Genomic DNA, 25,086 nt, shown 5'->3' with positions numbered 1-25,086 from the left:
AGGTCCACCACAAAACAGAGTTTGGCTCTAACCTGACAGGTCATGGTTTTCCTGACCCTGGACACCTGGACAATGTTCTGGACGAGCTCCGCGCTCAGGGCATCACAGAAGATGACGGATTGACAGAAAAGTGATCAGTTGTGCAACCGGTGAGGACATTGATGAGACACTTTTTTGAGGGAAATGAAATAGAGAAGAGGAATGGAAAAAGGAAATGACGTCAGTCTGGCACTATTTAAAAGGGGTGCAGCAAACATTTGGAGCATTTTTTGTTTAAAAAAAAGACTTTAAAAAATATTGTTTCTGATACTTTTCCTGTCATCGTCATTCCAATACTGGATGGATAAATCCTCATTCAAGGAATGAGTAGATGGCGGAAGAAGGTGTTATTTGCTACTCAGGATCTACATTAGGTACGAACAATCTACAAGTGGAGTGAAATGGTACTAATAACAAAGAACAAAAACAAGTTTTACTTTACTGAGTGCAGTAGTAGAAGATGGTATGTTTGAGCAGGGAAAAAAAATGGAAGGGGCCAAGAGAGAAAGATGTCTGATGCAGGGGAGAGGAATGCAGGAAAATGGTGGCCGCAAGAGAGAACAAGGGTTTCTGAATGTAGTGTAGGATAAGAGTAAAACTAACTTATATGGTACTTCACAGTTGCTAGTCTGGTCACCACAAACACGACAAAAATCAATCAATAATGGCCAAATGGTGGGTTGGAAGTGAAACTTTGGTTTGTGTCTTGTCATTGACGCTTTGCTATGTTGCTCCCTCTTGTGGTTTTTATGCTGGACTACACTCAGCTTGCAGGTACCGAAGGCGCATTCATGTTGCCACCTAGCGGTGGTTCTCGTCATTGTCACTGTATTGCTTAACTTTTTGGGGGCCAAGTGGAGCACAGTTGTCAATGTGTACTAAATGACAAACAACTCAACCAAGGACCATTCCCCTGACCGTCTTTTGTGTCCTACAAATGACAAACTGAGGTACTTGCAAACCTTCATTACTCGAAGATACCACAATTGATGTGTAATCCTCGAATATGTGTTGAAATGAATGAATATCTGGACTGTAGTGTTATTTCCTCCTGTGCGGCCGCTTGAACTCATCAAATGAGGTATCTTTGGAGCACAATGTGTTTTTTTTTTCCTCTGCTGACAGCAAATTAGCATATTCAATACTGTGAGAGTTTCATTCCGCACATTTCTTATCACTTTCGCTCTTCCAGCAGCAAGTGATCATGCACTGCCCGCCCACTTCCTGTTTTGGGTCTGTCTGGTATCTTCACGGTTCGAGTGAGTGCATGTGTGTTGCGAGAGAAAAGCTGTGTACTGTTTGTACCACCAACATGCTCTTAAGTCAAGAGTATTTTTATTTTCTATTTTCTGTAGTCATGATATCGTTTGGAAACTCAAAGAATGACGAGAATGATAACTCATTGTATGGTTACAGGTTATTGTTTTACTCCTCTTATTATGTCTTAATGTGAAGTGTAGCGGCAACTTTTATGTACAATAGTATATTCCTGACATGATCATAGCGGTAATAGGTTTTGTTGGACATGTGTATTCATTATGTGGTTTTGTTTTTGTTTTTTTGTCACTTTGGTTTACAATTTTAATACAATGGCTTTTTCAATTTTCATTGCATACAGTGAAGTACGGCTGGTTTGAAACATCTTTTCTTTGGAAAAGGAATGTGATGATATACTTTTATTTGCGTGTCAAATGAATTTATAATGCACCTAAAATCCTTTTAAACTTTCATTTTTTTGGATGGTTTGAGAATGTTCAAAGGTGATTATTTAGGATTGAAATGTTTTTTTTTAGTATCCTTGCATTTTGTTCAATCTCTTGCTCTGACGACCTAAACATGTGTTCATTATATTGTTGAGATCTAATGTCTTGATGAAGAGTGATATTCTGATGTATTATGTGCAGTGTTTGAGCTATTTGAGCAAAGTGGAAAAAGGCAAATACCTCATTCATGTTTTGTTCCTTCTTTCAGAGCAACATTTCTTTGCCATTAGCGGTTTGTCCAGAGTTCATCCTCCTGATGTGAATTTTTGGGATTATGTTGGTCTGATGGGAGTCAGAAAAAAAAGTGTGTCCCCCCTACATGACAGACACCATGTAATTACAAAAATGCTTGAGTACGACTGATTAATACTGTACATGTAAGAATAAACAATATATGAAACCCTGGCATCTTTCTGATTTAATTCCATATTATTTCCTTGTATAATTTTATTGATGCTACTTAGAATCACTCAAGTGGAAACAGAATTTACATTGTGCTGTATATTCTACCACGCAAACAAGGAGCCATCTCTTGTCATTTTTCTCGACATCGATTAAGCCCCCTGTACCAGTGAGACATTAAATAATCCTGGAGTTATATATGTCTGGAAAAAGTCTGGAAGTGACATGTTGAGCAACTCACAAACTTAATTTTTAAATCATGGAATTTTGTGTCATAGAAATATTAATAAATTAAATTAAAAAGCTAGGATACTAAGGTTTGCCTACAATATGATGATTTATTTTTTTAAACAGAGTTGTTTTCCATTAAGGTACCTAAATGTGTCGATAGCATATATTCCACTTCAATAACCCTAACCGACTTTCTTTTCTTTACACAGTTCACTTTTTGGGAAGTGACATTACAGGTTTTTAAAATGCTTGATACAATAACCGTTGGTCCACCAGCAAATCAAATCAGGAGAGAATCAAGAGGAGCGTACTCGTCCGCGTCCGAATGCGTGCTCGTTCACGTCATGTCCAAACGCACGTTCACGTGAACGTAACGAGTGCGTCACTCGCGCGCTGTTTCACTGTTGATGCGGCTACCTACCCTGAAAGATGTTTCGATTTCAGGTGAGTAACCCGAATATTAAATGCTGTGTTTCGGGAAATAGCTCACATTTTAAAAATCAACACTAATGGCAGTTATGTGGATGTTATATGGAATCTTGCGACTGCCCCTTTGGCGGCCTGTGAAGCAGCCCACTTGCCTGCTGTACTGAGCCGCAGGAGGAAGAACAGCGCGGCACTGTCTGCCTGTGCACCGCGGAGGTTTACGTCAGCTCTGCTTTCCCCCCTAAATCATATGGTTACCCAACCTCTGTTTGTCGTTGTTGGTAAAGGATGCCCAAACTACACAGGGTTGGTCAAGTTTAGGGTTGATATTGGAGGTCGTGCGTGATGCAAGATAACGTCAGGATTAGCATTGTTGCTAATGGTTTGTCCTGTGTGGTGACAGACAAAACACCCAAAGAGAATGCACAGATTCTCACTGTCTTTACTATTTGTAGCCTCGTGCTCAGGTAACTGGGAAGCCACTAACTTGGAGGTGAAACTGCGGTCACACCTTGGACGTACATTTTAAGTCTGCGTTCGATAAAATTCACGGACGTGCTCAGTCATCGCAGACTCCGTTATCTAACCCGTCGTTATCCCAATATATATTTTCCATCTTATTGGCAATCTTCGTGCTGCCATTAATTACGCACGGGAGCTTTAGTTGTTTCAACAAATAATTATCTCTCACATTTAAAACATGAACTTGTTAGCTTAATGCTACCCACAAGAGAAACGTAGCTAGCAAAGCTACAATAAATTGGCAAAAGTAGCTAGCCTACCCTAAAGCTCCTACAGTTGGGTAGAGCCTTAAAAGAAAGACAACATAACCTTTTGGGTGTGATTGTACGATAAAAAAAAAACATTGAAACCTACAGTACATCTTTGGATAATCATGCTTCTCACTGTCATTGTAATGCAGATGACTAATGCAGTGGCAGCACTATGTTATTAACTCAACATTATTTACTAAAATAAAGTAATTATATATTTGGTCGTCGTTCTCTTCTAATTTAGCGGTTTTTTTTTAAATATGTAATGTCAAATGAATTATTTAAGTAGACCACAACAAATTTGCTTTATCAAGAAATCAAACTGCAAATTGCTGTAATAAATAACAACTTGAAGTTATATTTTTCCAGCTTCATCTGTCTTCTCTTTCTTTTATCTCTTGTCTAAATTCCTTACACACACACACACACCATTTAATTCGATTGCTGCCAAAATCATGTTGCCGTGTCGTGCTATGTCAGCTGTTGGTGTTTGCAGTTGTGATGTCTACTTTAGCTGTTAACTGTTATGTGTGTGAGTGTCTGTGTCCTTAAATTGAATGTTGGAGGAGCTTCTTGGGTTTACACAGTAATTCCTGGCAAGTATTCTGTGAAGAGGAGACTTGATAAGTAACATGAATGTGTGAAGGCAGGGGTGGGCAATTATTTTCCCAGGGGGGCCAAATGAGAAGCAGAAAATATTGTGGAGGGCCAGGCCAAAAGTTAGAAATTTACTGCTGATTTTGATTTTATTTCTACATTGAAATAAGTTAATGACATTGTTTACAGAAGCTGATAAGAGTATGTATTATTGCTAGATAATGAAAGTACAGTTATTTTACAGAAAAATGATTTCTTCAGTGAAATTATGCAAAACAATTCTAATTGTGCAACACTTGTAACTCTTTTTCAGTAAGATGAACACTACAATGCTTTCTGATTTTAAATTTCCCATGAAGATAGCACAATGTCTTTGTATGCCAGTAATAATGTAACAGAACTCACATTTTTTTGTCCCAACTGCCAAACAATGTAGAAAAAAATATAAGCAAGCATGTTTCAGTGTTTTGATTTTTCTTTCTTGTTCAGGAGAGATCAATGTAGCCCAGGGGTGGGCAAACCTTTTGGCTCGGGTGCCACATTGATTTCTAAATTTGACAGGTGGACCGGGTCAGCACAAGATACTGTACATATAAAAAAATGTATATGTTGACAGTCCATACCAAACATCAACAGAACCAAAGTATTAAAGTATTACCATACTTTTTTATTTTATTTTAATGAGAACAGTGAAACAACTGTGATGAACGTCCAAGTATGTTAACAACATACTGTACATATGTGACAACACAAGCAACAAAGTGCAACAATATATTGCCCATAAACTGCAGCATACAGTACAGGTATATGACAAAATATAACAAATTTAGCACTATTTTCTCCAAAATGAGACAAGTAAAAGACCTGGTGGCTTTCTTTGTAAATTTCCCCAGTGTGGGACAAATAAAGGATATCTTATCTTTCCACTCACTGTCTCGAACTTGACCTCCCCTCGATCACCACACAAGACAGCGTTGCTCAGCTGATGTCATGCAACGAACTTTTGAAGCCAGCCACGGGACGCTTCGAAGTCTTCGATGCCCATACCGCTATGGAAATCGATTGCTCTCTTATTAGCGGTCCAGTTTGCGTAAAGTTTTTAGCACGATAACAGTCAAACCATTTCAGGAAACGTTTATTTACTCGACTGTCCGTCGAGCCGCATACAATTCACCCTGAGCATGGAAACACCCAGAATCGGACTGAGCAAGAATCGCTTCCTTGTTTTTCAAAGTCTCGTAGATTTGAGTCTTTCAGACTCCAAGCGTCTCTTGAATGTTTCGTACTTTGTAACCCGCTTCGTTTAATCAGATGCACTTCACTTACTGTTCCTCTTCGTTTGGATGCCATGATCTACAGGACGTAAAATGTTCGCAATTCCAGTAAAACTCACTGCAATAAAGAGTCACTTGCATGTCGTCGTTTTGGAATCAATGATTGAAAATAGCGGCGCGGAGTTACTTGATTTAGCGCTACTACTGCGGGCTTCCGTATCGTCTCCCCCTCCCTCCCTGTGCTCTACAACTTCAAGTAACTGCGCCACCTGGCGTTGAAATGCCTGTCATTACAAGTCCAAATGAAATGAATACAATCATTTACATCGAACCTTAATTGTGTAGTGTGCCGACCAGCGGAATGTCATGCAACGAACTTTTGAAGCCAGCCACGGGACGCTTCGAAGTCTTCGATGCCCATACCGCTATGGAAATCGGGTACCGCTGGATCCGCGGGCCGTAATTTGCCCAGGTCTGTGTTAAGGTATGGCCATTCGGGCATCTTTGCCCCCTCCTCTGCTATTTACCCAGCCAGCTCCACACATTTGGCTGTTACCGTCTAATACCGAGGTCAGACAACACAAATGTAGTCTGATTTTGACCCAACAGGCATGTCTCAGACAAACGTAGTGTGTCATGGCAGATGTTGAGTTGTCTTGATGCTTCGTAGCCCGTGTCGTGTGACATACTCAATGGTTGGTGATCTGGGATCAGAGACGCTTCATGTTCACGCCGCAGAAAGTCGACAATGTCAGAATTTCTGTTTGTGTTGTTGCATCGTACAGCTTGTCCCATGTCATTCTACGATTGATTCCTCATAGACCAATAGTGAGATGTAGCGGAGCGCCCATCACTGATCCTCTGACCAGCGCACTGAAGCTCCTTTTTCTGCCTGAGATATCTTGCGGGACTCAAATGTGTGTCCATACAGGTGTTGAGCCATGATGATGATCAAATGGAGTCTGGTCAGTGTCAGACTTGTAGTGTGGCCATCTGCCTGGTCCAAGCCACAGAACAAATTTATCTGTTGATCTGGCAGGTAACGAAATAGGCATACGTGCTGTAGATTTCACAGGTGGTGCACAACCAGCACATTGAGATACGGTATTTTTCCAATAGCTAAAAGCATTTACAACCAACCAACCAACCATTTTACATCATATTCTCAGTTTTGATTTCAAAAATCTAAATTTCAATTCCATTCTCTGTCTTATTTTCCAGTCCCTGGATGAAGACTGTACGTTGGAAGAGGAAGATGGCGGATTAGCAGAAGAAGAAGAAGATGAAATTGACCAGTTTAACGATGACACCTTTGGGGCTGGGGCTATAGGTTAGTTATGCTGTTTAGTACATCAGTTAATTACCCACCTTGGAAATGTACTGTGCTTTCTGGACAATAAGCCATTATTTTTGGAAGAAAAAAAATTAAAAACACTTGTGAACAATTGAATATGAAACATTTTAATTAAAAATAAAAACTAAACATGTAACAGTTTTTTACACAGTAGCAAGGCTCGAAATAAACGCTTTGTGAACATTTAAATTTTGAAAAAAAAATACTAGAAAGCACCATTAAGTGTCTAGAGTCTAGAAGGAAAATCATATGTGCTAAATTGAACCGGAACCAAAAATTCACTTGCGTCTCGGTTTACATCAGCAAGTAGGAATATTCTAATTTTGAAAGTATATTAATACAGTATGAAATATTTAGAATTGATTCGTCTTGTTACTTGTTTGTTTCACAATAGAGTCCTGAGTTTTGATTTTAACTTTTGAGATCTCCTATACATACCGCCACTCGTTCCTACCGACTGCTGTCAGGCTGCTGAATTTAAAAAATAAAATTAAATGATGTGAAAAACAATTGTAAATAGCACTGCGACCTTATCCATATTTGTATTTATATTGCACTTAATTGAACAGTGTTTTTTTTTCTTCTTTCTTCTTTCTACCCACAATCTTGCTGCTGTAGACTGTAAATTTCCCCAGTGTGGGACAAATAAGGGATATCTTAATCTTAACTTTAGAAATAAAATCTGTTGATTCTTTAAAAAAATAAATCCAATTAAGTCATATTTTTTATCTCAATAAAACCCTTGCTTTAGTTCCCTGGCAATATCATGGGGGGAAGAAAATTGAGACAAAAAATTAAGAAAGTCGCTCCTCAAATTAAGTCATTGATTTGCAAAACTACTCTGCAAAGAAAAAAAATGTATAATTTTGAGCTTTGCGCTACTGGTATTTTTGTGAATATCCAGTATTGTACAAAAGTATTGTTGCTTCTTATTCAAGCCTTCGGGTGATATAAAATCTCATTGAATATTTCATATTTGTCATTCCAACCGCTAATACTGGCAAGCTGGAAGCCCAGTTATTTGAATATAAATTGTAACACAAGTGACCAAATGGACCACTGACATCCGATTAATGTAAAAAAATAAAATTTAAATGACAGTAATGGATATACATGTTTTTTCACCAGACAGCGACAATATTCTGCTTTTCGATGACAGATTCTAGCCCAGACACTTGCGCATTTTGTGTAGATGGGGTGTGCTGCAGTGCGCACCAGCCCAGCCTGACGCAGAGTTGCTTTTTTTTTTTCTGTTTTCATTGCCCTCAGGTACTAGTATTTGGAAATTATGCTATTGTCATTTTCGATGGCTAATATACAAGATATGGCATTGTACTGGTACTCAGTGCAACACCACCCCATACAATATGTTGTACTGTATCACTTTCTGAATCCATAAAAAAAATAGGGTCAGTGAATGAACACCTAATATTCCACAGAGAGAGGACATGCGCGAAAATAAAGATGAAAAATGTATTATAAAAACTTGTATGAATATACTGAAAGGCGGGCCTCGGTCCCATTCGCTGGTGCGAAACATACGCTACTCGTGTACATTTTTACCACAAGCTTTGCTATTTCATCCACAGGTACATATGAAATGATAAATTATGATGAAGTATTGATGTTAAACACATAAAAATCCATCTGTGTGACCTATTTCTTTGCAATATTACATTTGACTGTATAATGTGGAGACTTGCAGCTAGTAAATAGATGCAGACAATATATGTACATACTTGTTTTTGTCGCAAAATTTAGCTGCGGCTTTTAGTCAGGTGCGCTTTGGAGTTTGGAAATGTTACTATTTATTTGCAAAAGGAATGTCTGTGAAAGAACTGTTTTGTGAAGCACTTTGTTACAGCTGCAGCTGCAAAAGCACTATGTCAGGGGTGTCAAACTCATTTTTGTCACGGGCCACATTGTAGTTACGTTTTTTTCCCTTGTGGGGCCGATATGCATTTTGGGAAACCATATAAATGTTTAATCACATATTACATCCACAGCGCACAACAAATTGATGGATAACTAGTTTTAAAATCTGAAGTCAAGAATAATGACTGTTATTGTGGACTACATATGGCAATTTGAAATTTTGGTTCAGACTTTAGCAAGCATCATGGAATTTGACATGCTTGATTTGCTTTTGCGGGCCACATAAAATGATGTGGTGGGCTAGATCTGGCCCCTGGGCCTTGACTTTGACACCTGTGCACTATGTAAATAAAGATGTCACGTTTGCGAGGTGGTGATGGACCCCAAAAAGCAGGCAAGAGAGAGGAGCAGGGTGAACTTGACAAATTGTATTAAAACAGAGAAAACAAAATCCTAAACAAAGTCCTGAAAACAAAAAGAATCCAAAGTAGCAAACACAACCATGACTGAAGTAAAACTATCGCAAACCGAAACATGACGGCAGCAAACAGCCACAAACAAACATGACAGTAGCAAATAGCAACAAACAATGACCCGACCATGAGTGTTCGGGCGGGAGTCCTTTTATAGAACTAATTACCTAAGGGCCAACAGGTGTGCAGCTCTAGGGGGAGCCCTACAGTGCCACCTGTTGGTCCCAAACTGAATCATGACAGTACCCCTCCCTCAAGGGACAGATCCCAGACGTCCCAAAGTTGTCCAAAGGCTTGCCTCGCCGGGGAACAGGAACAAAAGCGACGACGACCTTCACCTCGCTGGAGAACAGGAACAAGGAACACGGCAACCCTTTGGCTGGCCGTGGCCTGACGTGGCCGGAGCTCGACGTAGCGGGGGACATGGGACAGCCGGACGTGAACAGGGGCTCGGCCTGACGTGGGCGTGGACGTGGCACGGCTCGTCATGGACGTGAATGTGAATCCGCTCGAACAGACACGTGACGAGTCTTGGCTCAACGTGGACGCGGACGGGGCTCGGCCTACCGTAGACGTGGCTTGACGAGACGAAAACATGGAACAGCCGCATAACCTGCGCTGCCTGAAGGGGGAACATGGGACAGCCGCATCACCAGCGCTGCCTGAAGGGGAAAAGGGTGTTGGCCGCAGACGTGCTCTGCCAGGCACATTGTGGAATAGGGAGGGACCAGTCCTTCGTACCTGCGGGGTCCAGGTGGTCGGGTCATTCTGTCACGATGCAGGGTGGTGGTAGATCCCAAAAAGCAGGCAGAAGGAGTCGGGTATACTTAAAAGTTGTATTAAAACAGAGAAAATTAAATCCAAAACAAACAAAAAGAATCCAAAGTAGCAAACAAAACCATGACTGAAGTAAAACTATCACAAACCAAAACATGACCGGAACAAACATGACAGTAGCAAATAGTGATGGGACGAGCCACACTGGTGCGTGAGCGCAGTGCCGAGAGCTCAAGAGTGAAACCCCGTATCGGTGCGTGTTCTGCTTTAAGAAAGAATCACGTGACCAATACAGGAACTGAATCGTTTGAATGTGCTGCGCCAAAGTGTGTTAATAAGGACACAAACTGTAAACACGTCGTGGGTTTTTTGGCTGGAGTTTTGCGAAATTATGGATTGTTCTAAGAAGTTTTCCCCAGTGTGGAATAATTTTGATCTTGGTAAATCTTTTTCTCCTTTGAGCATTGTTTACTGTTATATACATTTGTTTTTTACGGTGGCGCATTGCACCTACTTTATCAGTTTATCAAGTGAATGACCTGTTATACATATGATCGTCTGTTAAAGAGCCTTACAGTTGCTTTATTCATTTTATCTTATAATTGCGAGATCCTCCATAATTGAAGTCCAACGCTGCTTGTCAGAAGCAAACACACCCAGAAACCAAGACCCTTTGCAATATTCGAAATGGAACCAGAAAACATATCCACATCTGCATCAACTTTCATTTAAAACTCTCTGCTCACTATCGTCATCTGAACCATGTGAAAGAGTATTTTCTGAGCCTGGGGAACTGGTGTCTAAGAGGAGAAATCGCCTTGGAGCAAAGACACTCCAAAAACTTTTGTTCCTCAATATAAATTCATAAACTAATCACTTTTTTGTCTTTTATTTCACATGATTTAACAAAATTTTTTTACATAAGTTAAAAATCTGAATTGTAACTCAAATTTGCTATATTTTACATACCAACTCAGTTCAGCATTTACACAAACAAATTTATAAAAATGTATTAATTTATAACTACTGCAGGGGTCACTATTGGGTGACCAAAACAGTGTCAATACAGTGCTGACACAGTTTGTGAAGTGGGTCAATACACTCCTTGAGGTATCATCGTCCCAACACGAGCAAATAGCAACAAACAATGACCCGACCATGAGTGTTCGGATGGGAGTCCTTTTATAGAACTAATTACCTAACGGCCAACAGGTGTGCAGCTCTAGGGGGAGCCCTACAGTGCCACCTGTTGGTCCCAAACCGAAACATAACAGATGTATTGTATAACAAACCACTAGTTTGGCTTATCTCTTTTTCCAGATGATGACTGGCAAGAGGAACATAAGCGCCTTGCTGAGCTTGATGAGCGAGATGAACTTGGAGAGGGACTTGGGGTAGGAGTTGGGGTGAAAGATGAATCAAATTTCGGAGCATCTGAGGATTCATCATCTACCCATGTCACATCTACAGCCGGCCAGCTTCCCTTTCACTCAGCGTTGTCTTTACCCCACCACTCCTCTTCCTCTGGTAGACATCAGTCAGGTTCGTAACATCAAAACAAATGTCATTGATCTGTAAATCTTGAATACCATTTTACATGAATATGTAAATCTTGTTTTTAAATTTCAAGTTTGAAGAAGTTGAGTTAGAAATAATTGGTTGAACTTTGAAATGGACCTTGTATTTAAGCTAAAATGGAACAAATTATGGGAATTTCACTTTTTAATTTCTTTTACATCTCTGGAGTACTTGCCCATCCACCAAGTGTGAAATTACACTAACACTGATCTTTATGAGATGCCTTTTTCTGAAAATATGACAATGGCTTTCAGCAAGTCATTGTGAATTTGGCCTTGCGACATCACGTACTTGTTTGCCAATGTGTCCGCAACATAGACTTCATGCATGGTGTCGCTACACGAATAGACAAGTACAGGTATAACAGTCGGGTCCCTGAATAATCAGACATCGACACAATTCTCATCATTTTGGCTCTAAACGCCACAATGGATTTGAATTGAAACCAATAAGTTGGTCCTTAATTGCAGACATACCGCTTTAATTATAACATGTTTACATCCAAATCAGTTGAACAGTGTAGATATACAACAGCTTGTATATCTGCCTCCCACCTTTTAGGGACCAAAAGTAATGGGACAAATGAAATCAAACTTTTGGCTTTTTTATCCTTGGTTGCAAATCCTTTGCAGTAAATTACAGCCTGAACTCTGGAATGCATAGATATCACCAGACACTGGATTTTGTTGCTCTGACAGTCCTGCTTGTTCTTCGGGCATATTCACTTCAGTTTTGTTCTATAACAAGTGAAATGCAACTTCAGTCATTTTCAGGTCAGATGGCAGACTTTCTGATTGCTTTACATTCCACTTCTTTGCCCTAAAAAATGTTTGGTTGCTTTTAGGGCTGAAATGGGTTCTCAAGTCGTTTAGGTAGCTCAGTTAAAAAAACAAAATGCTGGAGGCATTTTTTTCTGCATCGTGTTCCCATTTATTGTATTTACATGTATACTATCAAGAAGAAGTCGCGCGAACCACAGCAACAAGGGTTCATGCTATACCTGACAGTAGCATGGCACAAACATGGTAAGACTGCCAACTTCCAAATAAACATTATTTACCAACTAATATAGGGACATTAATGCCAAGGCACACTTTTATTTTGAAGTTGTTCCCGGCAGTGTGTCATGGCATAACAGCTGACTGGCCTCATTTTCTATTTTGGTTTTGGGGGGATTGTTTATTGCCGTCAAAAACTGTTGCTTCTGACGGACAACAATATAATGCTGTCCTGAAAAAATGTTTTGTTTATTCATTTCTATCTATCTATCTGTCTATCTGTCTGTCTGTCTGTCTAAAATATATTACTAGATACATCTATCTTTCTATCTGTGTGTGCGTGTGTGCGCGTGTGTGCACTGCACAGAAATGTGTATACCTGTACAGAACAAATGGATCTAAATCGCAATCTCAGACAAAGCTGTCAAAGCGGCTCTTATGCCGCATGCTCACAAATGCTATTGGAATGCTACTGTGGACAGGTTACACTAGCCAGCTCTGAGCTTAAAAAGAAAAAAAAGAAAATAGCATCGCGTCTACTGTATGTCACACTATCGCCCATACTCACTATAGGTTCTTTCTCTCGTGGCTGCTTGAGAACGCTGGACGCTAAGCTTGACTGCTCCGCACCACACAGCTCTCGAATCCGGCGTGACAAATAAGCTACTCCTATAACAAGTACAGTCAAACCTCTTTTCAACGTACCCCATTTGCAACATTTTCACCCCTACAAAGTTCACATATCAGAGTCCCGATTTGACATAATTAATTATCCATTTGCCGATTTTGCTTACAACGAACACCTTTATAATGTAAACTTCAATATAACGACCATATTTTTCCCCACAAAATAGTGGCAAGACCTTCATTACAACGAATCGTGGGAAGCCAACTGCCGCTGCGACCTCGCTTCTGAACAAAATATACAGTGCGGCATTAGCAATGCTACTGATCGACTTGTACATTGGTGTACTACCGATAGGCAAGGCACGGTCCTGAACACATGCTCTGAAAACCCGTCTGGTAAACGTAAGCGAATCTCGCTGTCTGTGAAAGCTGAAATTGTCTCTCACTTTCGAAAAGGAGTCTCCATAGGAAGCTTAGCCGAGACTACGAATTGGCAAAGTCAACGATTTCGACAATCATCCGTAGTGGCAACAAAATCATGGCTGAGTTCAAGGCCAACAGATTGAAAGATGATCGTAAATGGCTTCACAAAAAAGTTAGCCTCATGAAAAGTATTTGGAAATTTGATCAAGCTGTGGCTTATTTCCAATGCATGGCTTTGCCTTCTCTGGGAACAAGGGTTTCACATTTTCCTGGGTGAAAACCTGGTAAAAAAAAGTTGAAAACTTGGGATATTTTTGATAACCTAAACCGGCTTCCCCACATCTTTCAGTCTGACCCTTTTGGTGAGTACCTTAGTTTTCTGTTGTTCATGAGTGTTCTCTGAACACACCACTGAGCCATGCACAGAGCAGTTGTATTTGTACTGAGAGCAAATTACAAACAGTTGGGCTAAATTTACCATTTAGGTGACTTCCAAAGGCAATTGATTACACTGAATTGTATCGGGGTATCAGAGTACAGGGGCTGAATACAAATGCACACCACCAGTATCATTTTTGTTTCCCTTTACAATTATGAGCTGCTTTGTGTTGGTCTATCACTTACAATCTCAACAAAATACATTTAGGTTTGTGATTGTAAGGTCAGAAATTGTGATCAAATTCAAGAGGTTTAAATATTTTTTTCAAGCACTGTATAGAAGCAAAAGACTGGACCCTAACCCTGTATTTCTCCTGTCAGATGTGGAAGATGGAAGAAGGGAAGGTGACTTGGCTGAATCGCTGGCAAGACTTGTCCTGGAAGCTGACCCGGCTATTGCAGGAGTCGGGGCAGCAGAAAGGCCTGTTTTTCCCCAAAACCAAAGGTTGGGACATGAGACAAGGCCCAGACTCCTGCACCAAGCTTCCCCCGTTTCTCATTCACCTCACCCACACCAGCACCCCCAGCGGCACCAACGGCCTCCTGGGTCCTCCACCTCAGGTGGGTGTAAAAACAAACATACACAGTCTGTTCTTAGTTCCCGTGTCACCCATGACACTTTCATTTTTGGAAAATAGTATGATGTTAAGCTTAGAAAATGTACTGGTAGTTTAATTCTATAACCTGCTTGACTGCAAGTTTTTTTCTACCCCAGGCCAGCCTCCCTCATCAATGCTCACCTACCAACAGCAACAACATTTACTTCGTTCATTACCTGGTACCATTGGCCAGGTTAGTGTTTAATTCTTCTTATTATGCAAATTGTCACATTGCAGATCAGTGAAAATTTTCACTTATTTGCAGAATACGAAACAATGATTCTACTGCATGTAAAAGTTTGTGACGAAGCAAACAATGAAAATGTGTTTTATTTGGGTCACTCATTTACTGCCACAACATTGATTGCATGATTACTTCTGCATAGAATACTGTCTTTTTCGGTCTGCAAGCTCCACTTGTTTTCCATAATTTGACTACTCTGCGACTTATACTGAGTTGCAACTTGTTTATATTGTACATATAGAGCTCAGACTGGCACCCCAAATTTCCCTTCCCTAATCTTGTTGACTTTCTGTGCGGAACCGCCACCTTCTTTCCACTGGCAGTCATGCACCAAAAGTATTTACCAAAAGACACCAGAAGAAGAAGTTGTAGTAGTTATGGTAGTCATGCCACCTTCTTTATAGCATGCCATTAAAGGTGGTGGTAATGCACTAACAAAGAATTTGCCAAAAGTCAAAACAAAATTAAACAAGAAATGGACAGAAAAGAAGAAGCAAGACTTGTTGTCAAGGCAACAAATATGTTTTGGATAGCGAGTTTAACATGCAAATTCATCATGCCACAGCAAGGATTTACAGCACTAAAAGTTGCAATAACCGACCAGAATTCTACCTATTGCCACAATGCGATGCAGGATTCGAGTTAAGGGTCACCCATTCTAAACTAAAAAGAAAAACTTTTCCATATAATCAGAGGTTTCATTCAACCAGAACTCCTTTGCTGCCGTCAACATGTGATGCATTCGGAAAGTCACTCTGACTTGAACGTCAGTATTCTGCCCCCAGTGATTGTATTACAGTGCAGTGCAGTGCCCCTAGTGGGGGAAGTAGTTAAAACCACCCAAAATTGCATTGCATTACAGTGCAGTGGGGCGGCCCGGTAGTCCAGTGGTTAGCACGTCGACTTCACAGTGCAGAGGTACCGGGTTCGATTCCAGCTCCGGCCTCCCTGTGTGGAGTTTGCATGTTCTCCCCGGGCCTGCGTGGGTTTTCTCCGGGTGCTCCGGTTTCCTCCCACATTCCAATTGGACGCTCTAAATTGTCCCTAGGTGTGATTGGCCCTGCGATTGGCTGGCAACCGATTCAGGGTGTCCCCCGCCTACTGCCCGAAGACAGCTGGGATAGGCTCCAGCACCCCCCGCGACCCTAATGAGGATCAAGCGGTTCGGAAAAATGGATGGATACAGTGCAGTGCAGTGCAGTGCCCCTAGTGGCGGAAGTAGTTCAAACCACCCAAAAAGTCAGTGGGGTACCCATTTTGTTTGTTTGTTTGTTTATTGAACATAAAATTTTGAATCATAACAGTGGAGAGGTGTGATCACATCCACTTCCATCCTCTCTCTTTTGACAAGTTCAGGCACAATTTTTTTACAAGCTAGACTTCCATAAAAATACCAAACGGTGGATTCCCATCTTCGTGTTTTTATTGGAGGATTGATTAGCTCGCTGTCTACACCATGCTTTCATGTCAAACGCATGGTTAGGGCAGAAGAACCACACTGAAAATGTTTTTGCTCAGAGTTCAATCAAATTAAGGGGAGTGCTCCTCCCCTTAATTTTCCAGCGTTCATATGCGTCCTAGAAAACCTGGAAAATTATTTATCTATTTTTCAGTTGTGGAAACCACGTGGAAAATGAGAAGAAAAGTAAAATGTCTAGGAAAAGCTTGAGTTTTCCTGGAAAATTATTGTTCCTCCCTCTCCTTCTCTTTGCCGTGTGGGTGAACAGCAATGGGTTAAACCGGGGGTCGGCAACACGCGGCTCTTTAGCGACATCTAGTGGCTTAATAAAACATGTTTGAAAATGGAAAAAGATTTTGATAGTAGGCTAATATAGCTCAAATAGATATATATGCATGCATGTTGCAGCTACAAAAAAGGAGAGCTGTGGTGTTGGTTTTTTAAAACGTACACTTTATTTATGCTTTTAACAGTCTCGACAAACAGACACGTCTGCGTCCGACTCCGTGCTTTCTCTCTTCTCATTCGATTCGAGAGGCGTTCAAAGACAGCCTCCGAAAAACGGAAATTAATGATCACTTCTCTGACACTAAGAAAAGTGAAAATAATTCACCAAAACAAAAAATCAAGCGAGGAAATCACAAAATAAATTCTATGGGGGCGTTTGTGAACACACAACAAAGGAATGAAGAACATAAACAATTCAGAGACAGTCCAGTACCCTACATACATAGAGCATGTGTTTCCTTCATTGTACATTTTATAGAAGGCATTTATTTTTTTACGGCTCCAGACACATTTGGGGTTTTTTTTGTTTTTTTTGTCCGAGATGGCTCTTCAATGACCAACATTGAGCTTTAGTGCATTTCTGCTTCTACCCGGCACAGCACCCCACTTGATGCGATCAACCAATCAAACTGCTTATTCCCTGAGACCAGGGGTCAGCAACCTTTTACACTTAAAGAGCCATTTCGCCATGGCGAAATTTTCTGTGTTGTCCACGGAAAAGACAACACTGGGAACCACAAACACCTTTTGAGAAAAAAAAATAATTCATTTTTTATATATATCTATATATGTGGATGGATGGATGGATATACATACATACATACATACATACATACATACATACATAAAAAAATTCTCGGGTGGTGTCCGTCCCTCATTCAGCTCGGGTCCTCTACCAGAGGCCAGGAAGCTTGAGGGTTCTGCTCAATATCCTTGCTGTTCCCAGCACTGCACATTTCTGGACTGAGATGTCCGATGTTGTTCCCGGGATCTGTTGCAACCACTCATCTAGTTTGGGGGTCACTGCCCCGAGTGCTCCGACCACCACAGGCACGACTGTCACCTTTACCTTCCAGGCTCGGAGAGCTCCTCTCTGAGCCCTTGGTATTTCTCGAGTTTCTCGTGTTCCTTCTTTCTGATGTTTCCATCACTTGGGACCGCTACATCCACTACAACGGCTTTCCTCTGCCCTTTATCTATGATCACGATATCTGGTTGGCTCGCCATTATCATCTTGTCAGTCTGGATCTGGAAGTCCCACAGGATCTTCACTCTGTCATTCTCCACCACCTTCGGAGGTGTATCCCATTTTGACCTTGGGGTTTCCAGTCCATACACCGCACAGATGTTTCGGTAGACTATGCCAGCCACCTGGTTATGGCGTTCCATGTAGGCTTTCCCTGCCAGCATCTTACACCCTGCAGTTGTGTGTTGGATCGTCTCAGGTGCCTCTTTGCACAACCTACACCTTGGGTCTTGTCTGGTGTGGTATATCTTGGCCTCAATGGCTCTGGTGCTCAGGGCCTGCTCCTGAGCAGCCAGGATGAGTGCCGCTGTGCTGGAGGGCCACAGTCCTGCCTGTTTTTCAGCTCTCCCGGCTGCAACACACCTGATTCAGATGATCAACTCATCAGCCAGCTCTGAAGCAGCATTAGTACGTTCCTGATTATTTGAATCAGGTGTGTTGCTCTTGGAAGAGCTGGAAAACAGGCAGGACAGCGGCCCTTGAGGACCGACTTTGGACACCCCTGCTATAGTGGATTTAAGCCATGGTTGAATACTTCGTTTTTCTCAAGTTTGCTTTGAACCCAGCAGTCAGGCTATGTTGATTCTGTTGGTCCTTCTTGCTCGGAAGTCTCTCTATGGTTTTGTGTGGACATCATTTTGGATGACTACACTTGGTTCGATGACAACACTGGAGACGTTTTATTTTCAGTGTGGTCGCTAGGTTACGCAACAATTTCTGAAGGTTAAAATAATCTCCATATTTTTATGAGCATGATAAATGCATTTGTACAACGAAATTACGCTGAAACACATAATAAGAGGCCAGACAAAGAGAGATCTTGATGTGCATTTGCTTAATTATGAGGAGAAATACTGCAGCCCACTCGGCTTTAAATAGAATAATGCAAATCATAGAAATGGGAAAAGATATATGAAATTATTTCTCTAGTCAGCCTCTTAAAAATGATCATCGGTGGCAGCTTTAGGCCTGATGCTGCGCAGCTCAAAACACAGGTAAAATGTGTTCTCTCGTGGCCACTTGTTTTCAGTATGACGGAGGAGTCACCTTTTTTTATTTACAGTCCAAGTGAGGGGCAAATCAAATGTGCATGGGTCCTTTTGGTTGTCTTTTTACACTGGCTCAGTTCTTCTTGCCGGAGCCTCCACCTTTGCACCATCGACTCATCTATGCCAAGATTACGGGCAGCAGCTCGATTTCCTTCTTTAACTGCCAGAGTGATCGCTTTTAGTTTAAAAGCTGCATCATATGCTTTTCGTCTGGTATTCTCCATGTTGATCAGGGTTAGAAGAAAGACTGAAATAAGGAAGTTGCGATTACCGGTAATCATACAATTTCATTGGACCCCTGTGTACTACTCATTCATTTTATTGGTCGACTGTTGCCAGGTAACACATTTTTCCCCACTATGGCGAGAAGAGCGGAAGTTGTGATTAGTCATACAATCTCATTGGACCTCAGTGAACTACTCATTCATTTTATTGGTCCATGTTTTTCCCGCGATGAAAAAAAAATTATGAAAAAGCCGCTTCATATTACACACCGCAGTGTTGAAAGTGTGGGAAAAAAAAGTAACGGCTTGTAATCCGGAATTTTAAAGGGGTTTAATTTTGCAAGCGCGCTGCAGAAGTCATGTCTGTTTTCCCAGCCACGGCAGCGCGAGACACCGAAAACGGATACTTGAAGAGTTTATGAATGGAAAGTTCACTTTTAAAAAGTTGCCAGATTGTTCCACTGACAAGACCAAAGTTACCTGGATGTTTTGCAATCGTAAACTGAGCTATCATCAAAGTACGTCTAGTCTGAAATACCACATAATGGCCAAGCACACAGCTGATGTGAGTACTCCGCCCCCTCGTCTAAGACAGACAGCTGTGGATCATTTCAAAGTGAAGAAAATGGATAACACGACGAAGAACAAATTTGCTGAAGCCATAGCTAAATGTATGGCTACTGCATGCAAGCCTGTCAACATTGTCCACAGCTCGACTCAAGCTGAAATCATTCGCATTGCATCTAACGACTCCACTACGGATTGCCAGCGAGAGCCTCCATTACAAGCTGTGTACAGAGATTGTACGTCGCGGAGAAGACACTGTTTCGGGAGAGAAATAAGAGACTAGATTGATGAGCCTCTGTTGAATAAAGAGCAGGTAGCCTGTCGAATACGTTGTATGCCACTGACACGATTGTTGCTTGTTTGGAACTATTTTGTGTGGAAGGTTACCTACCGTGTTCCGTGTCCATATAAATAATGGGGGTGGAGCTTCTCTGTGTTCGTCTGACAGCGACGGTGCACCGCTGAGGCACGTCAAGAGTTGAGCGGTGCAGTGGTAGCGACCTAGCTGAAAATAAAACGTCTCCAGTGTTGTCATCTATCCAAGTGTAGTCATCCGAAATGATGTCTACACAAAACCGAAGAGAGACTTCTGAGCAAGAAGGACCAACAGAATCAACACAACCTGACTGCTGTGTTCAAAGCAAACTTGAGAAAAACGAAGTATGCAACCATGGCTTAAATCCGCTATCGGCTGAGTACTAGTTTACCTTAGATGTGCACTTTATAATGTTATATTGCTCTGTTTTGATTCCATAAAAAGAGCCATTAAAGCAGCTTTTGTGTGACAAAATATATTTTTTACTGTTGTTGAAGGACAGTATTATATAGTAGTATATATTGTGTGAGAGATTATTAAGATATCCTTTATTTGTCCCGCAATGGGGAAATTACAGTCAGAATTCAGAGAGGAAAACACTGGGTAGGGAGAGGGGGGAAAAAACCACGCTCGAACTATCCTCTTCTGAGGATAATTTAAGTCCAGGATAAAAAAAAAAGACCCTAGCACATAAATAAGCATATGACAGTTACAACAAGTCACGAGACATAACATGTAATAAGGGGGAGGATGAATGGGAAGGGAGGGGTGGGGGGGGGGGGGGTGACCGTAACGCTGCACGGACCACCTTGCACTCCGCAGATCGTACCACGTCACGGGGGAAAAGAATCGGAGCGATGAAGACGGTGATAATAAGGATGTGTATGCGCGTGTGATTGTCTAGTTGTGTATGTGTATGCGTGTACAGGCCACAGCTGCTTCGTCAAGGTCTGCTCATGAAGACAGTCCCGGCTTATCAGTCCATGGCCGAGAAGGAGGAGGGTGATGGTGGGGGGCACTAGCTTCCATGCATACTTCCATCCAGGGGAAAGGGTCCAGATAGCGTTGTTTGTTTTCGAGGGACGGCCGCCAACAATTTCAGACAGCCTTGAGTCTGTGGCCTGTATCTTTTCACTGGCGCCGATCAGCCCAAATCCGCAATCTCTTTCCGCAGCGCGGATTCCAACTTCTTTCTCCGTGTTGTTGTCGATCGTACGGAGTCGCTCCAAAACCGCATCTATATTGCGGTTGAGCTCAGTCACTGCTTGAGTCTGAGTGTTGGACATTCGCACTAAACCATCCAGAATGACCGGCAGCTTCTTCACTTCCAATAAAGCCACTCCCGTCGGTTGAATTTTGCGATAGAACAGGAACCTGCTAACACCAAACAGCAGCATACCTGCTATCAGAAGGCCGATAATGTAGATGTCTTCCACATCTTGAACGGACAGTATTGATAGGCACACCATTCTCCACTTTCTCCATGGATCAAGGGCGTATCCGGCAGCAAATGTCCCCGAGGGGCAAGTAGGCTGCCCACTGCCTGCTCTTTTCGTCGAAAAAATTTTGTCGATTGCATCGAGAGACCAGCCAACTCATTCCATGGTTAGTTCTTCGGATGAAAATACGGTAGGAGGCTAGGAAAAGTTAGACAAAGACAGCACAAAGACTAAGTGGCGAGCAAGGAGAAGGTGGGGGGGAGGCCAGGAGCTGAGCAAAAAGCGTCCGCCTTCGTCGAGAGCCAAGCAGGAAAAATTTATGTGTGAATAACTGCTCCAAGTGAAAAATGTTCATGTAAAATTGAAAATCGAAATTGTTATTTCAGAAAATATTTGCATTTTGCACATAGAAAACTGATTAATGATTCCATGTTGATGAGAGCATTAAAATTGGGAAAAATAGGACAAAAAAATATAAGAGGAAATTCAGAAACAATAAAAAATGTGTGAGTAATCACGATTAATTTTTAGTTCATTTGAGTTAATTATGACAGTTGCGTTTTTAATTAGATTAAATATTTTAATCGTTTGACAGCTCTAATATATATATACTGTGTGTGTGTGTGTGTGTGTGTGTATATAGATAGATAGATAAACTCCTTAAAAAATGAAAGGAACAAAATATTCCCTTCAGTTTTTTTTTTGAGGAGGGCAACATTGTAGGCCTTTATTTTATTTACTCATGCCGTTGCAGCAGCTTGTTCATTTGATGAAACTATATATAGTCGTGATCATGTTTCTCCCCCCCCCCCCCCCCCCCCCCCCCTCCTCGCTCTTAGATGAACTCACGTAATATCTGGGAGAACAGTATGGGTTTTGGACCAGTCAGTGGTTGCCCCGGATTAGTTCCACACATGGAGGTGAGTCATTTTTTTTTCTTTGTCTTTTTCTTTTCTTTCCTTTCCTTCAAAAAATGTATGTATTTATTTTTTTATTATTAAATTTCAACTAAATATTTTTGACCACTAAGAATTTTGTGTATCATATGGGGTTGAATCTATGAAGACTCATAATCGAGGTCAGGCGAAACTATCTCCACTATAAGACAGCATTAATGGTGCACTGCCACAACTTGGCTGCCTCAACCGTAGAGTAGTAGAATATGGTCAACTCTGACTCTATTTTCCCTCGCCTACCCCAGAATGTGGGCAAAGCTCTGCTGGAGGTGGGAGTTTAAACTCTTTCTGACAGGAGATTCTGTCAGACGCGCCCAACAAACCCTCACAATACGTTTGAGCCTGCCAGGTCGGACCGGCATCTTCCCCACCATGGGAGCCAACTCACCACCAGGTGGTGATCAGTTGACAGCTCCGCCCCGCTCTTCTGTTTGGGGAGGCCGTTCCTCCCAATCACACCCTTCTGGGTCTCACTGTCATTGCCCACGTGAGCATTAAAGTCCCCCAGCACAACAAGGGAGTCCCGAGCAGGAGTACTCTCCAGCACACCCTCCAAGGATTCCAAAAAGGGTAGGTACGCTTATCTGAAGTTGAGTGCATATGCACAAACAACAGTGAGGACCCGTCCCCCCACCCGAAGGCGGAGTGAGGCTCCCCTCTCACCCACCGGTCTGAACCCCAATATACAGGCACTGAGCTGGGGCAATAAGTCTGCCCACACCTGCTCTGCGTCCCTCACTGTGGGCAACTCCAGAGTGAAAGAAAATCCATCCCCTCTCGAGAGAACTGGTAACAGAGCCCAGGCTGTGTGTAGAGGCAAGTCGGACCATGTCAAGTCGGAACTTCTCTGACTCACACATCGGCTCGGGCTCCTTCCCTGCAAGAGAGGTCACATTCCATGTCCCTCGAGCTAGCTAGCTTCTGCAGCCGGGGATCGGACCACCACCTTTGGCCACCGCCCAGTTCACTTTGCACCCGACCCCTTTGGCCCTTCCCATAGGCGCTGAGCCCATGGGAAGGAGGATCCATGTTGCATCTTTGGGTTCAGCCCAGCCGGACCGCATGGGCGTAGGCCTGGCTAACAGGCGCTCGCCAGTGAGCGCCACCTCCAGGCCTGGCTCAAGAGAGGGGCCCCGGTGACCCACATCCGGACAAGGGAAGACGCCGTCCTATCTTTTTGTTCATCATCAAAGTCGATGGGCCTTGCTTTGTCTGGTCCCCCACCTACGATCTTTTAGCCATAGGTGACCCACCAGGCGCATAAGCCCCAGACAACTTGGCTCCTAAGATCATTGGGACACACAAACCCCTCCATCACAGTCAGGTGATGGCTTTTTATGCATATTTTTAAATTCTAATTTTATGTTCAAGGCAACATACTATGTATTTTTATCTTTAATTTAAGTTCAAACAAGTTAAAGCCTGAGAATTAAATGTGAAAATTAAAGAAACAAAATAAAATTATTTTCACGTAAACGCTTCAGTGGTGCACAAGCCAAAATGTTGGGAAACACTGATCTGGAGTTCGCCCAAATGAAGTTATGTTCTACTGTTTTGGTACATTTGTCACTATTACATTTCACTTCTTTTGCATTAGCAAAGAGCACTGGCTTATTTTTTGTGAATGGTCAAGAAACCCTTAACACGTCTCAATAGGAAGAGTGCATACTTCAGATGGGACAACTTTTGTCAGAAAAAGATTTAAATTGTAAATTATATATTTTTTCTCTGTCTGCAATTCTTGGAAGTGAACAAAGTCAGGATAACAAGCTTGGATATTGTTATTCTAATTATAAATATTAGTTGTTGATTTAAGAAATTTACTCTCTAAAGGCATCGATGTCAAACATACGGCCCGAAATTCCAACCCAAATTAGGGTGCAAAATAGAACACATTATCTGTAATTGACTGATTTGCAACAAGATGGTAATTAATGTTTTTTTCAGTATATACTTTCAGTTATTTATACTAAAACATTGAGAACATTTTAGACTTAGTTGTTATTCATGGCTTATTCGGCCTCCAATATACTGCACTCGAAGGGCCCAGTTGAAATCACATTGTGGTGATTGAGGCCCCTGAAGTAAAATGTTTGACACCACTCCTCAAAACCAATCTGGCACAGGTTCTTTGTGTTATTAGATTATGGTTATTTTTGTTTCAATACCCTGTACCTGCTTTTTGCCGCCTCTTCAGGATAGTCCATTAATGTCAATAATAAAAGAGGTGGGACTTCCAAAACGTCCGTCTCAGGGGAGGAATGACGAAGGACGGGATCTGTCAGAAAGGGTTCCACCTCCACGCTCGTCTTCTCCTGTGATTGGCTCCCCTCCAGTAAGGGCAGTGCCGATTGGAACTCCACCGAAGCAACCATTGGGTCACTCCTTAAACCATCAGGTACAAACTTTGAACAAGACAATGTCTTAGGAACATGCACAAGTCTACATGTATGAGCTAAATAAAATATTTAGTGACAGAAATTGTCTAAGTCATGTGATAATTTGGATGTGACTGTCTTTAGCTCGCCAAACCAACCTATCGTCACATTCATATTTCTTGTTCTTGACAGACTCTTAATTTATCGAGATTCCAAGCAGCTTTTCACAATCCTGTGGTATGAGTTCACTACTGTATGTTCTATTCGCACTAT

The 25,086-nt window shown here is 41.8% G+C and overlaps 2 protein-coding genes across 4 annotated transcripts in view; both read left to right on the top strand.

The window, feature by feature from the left end:
* LOC147200740 (E3 ubiquitin-protein ligase DTX4-like) overlaps nt 1-2,207 on the top strand; it is a 28,538-nt gene extending 26,331 nt beyond the window's left edge. For both annotated transcript variants that reach the window (XM_086119727.1, XM_086119728.1), the window contains exon 12: nt 3-2,207. In XM_086119727.1, the coding sequence (XP_085975853.1) occupies nt 3-134 (132 nt within the window). In that variant the 3' untranslated portion in view covers nt 135-2,207. The remainder of the gene's footprint in view (nt 1-2) is intronic.
* A 579-nt stretch (nt 2,208-2,786) lies between these two features.
* The window catches only part of patl1 (PAT1 homolog 1, processing body mRNA decay factor), a 40,614-nt gene continuing 18,314 nt past the window's right edge, over nt 2,787-25,086 (top strand). For both annotated transcript variants that reach the window (XR_015101803.1, XM_086119673.1), the window contains exons 1-7: nt 2,787-2,879; nt 6,727-6,835; nt 11,305-11,526; nt 14,370-14,609; nt 14,764-14,840; nt 22,319-22,399; nt 24,633-24,833. Coding sequence is in view for 1 of the 2 variants with exons in the window: in XM_086119673.1 (XP_085975799.1) it covers nt 2,865-2,879; nt 6,727-6,835; nt 11,305-11,526; nt 14,370-14,609; nt 14,764-14,840; nt 22,319-22,399; nt 24,633-24,833 (945 nt within the window). In the remaining variant the exon portion in view is untranslated. The remainder of the gene's footprint in view (nt 2,880-6,726; nt 6,836-11,304; nt 11,527-14,369; nt 14,610-14,763; nt 14,841-22,318; nt 22,400-24,632; nt 24,834-25,086) is intronic.

This window comes from Hippocampus guttulatus, chromosome 9, assembly GCF_054856545.1.
Source record: "Hippocampus guttulatus isolate MCC_2025c chromosome 9, RoL_Hgut_1.0, whole genome shotgun sequence".
Classification (NCBI taxonomy): domain Eukaryota; kingdom Metazoa; phylum Chordata; class Actinopteri; order Syngnathiformes; family Syngnathidae; genus Hippocampus; species Hippocampus guttulatus.
This window is presented reverse-complemented; position numbering and strand designations above follow the sequence as displayed.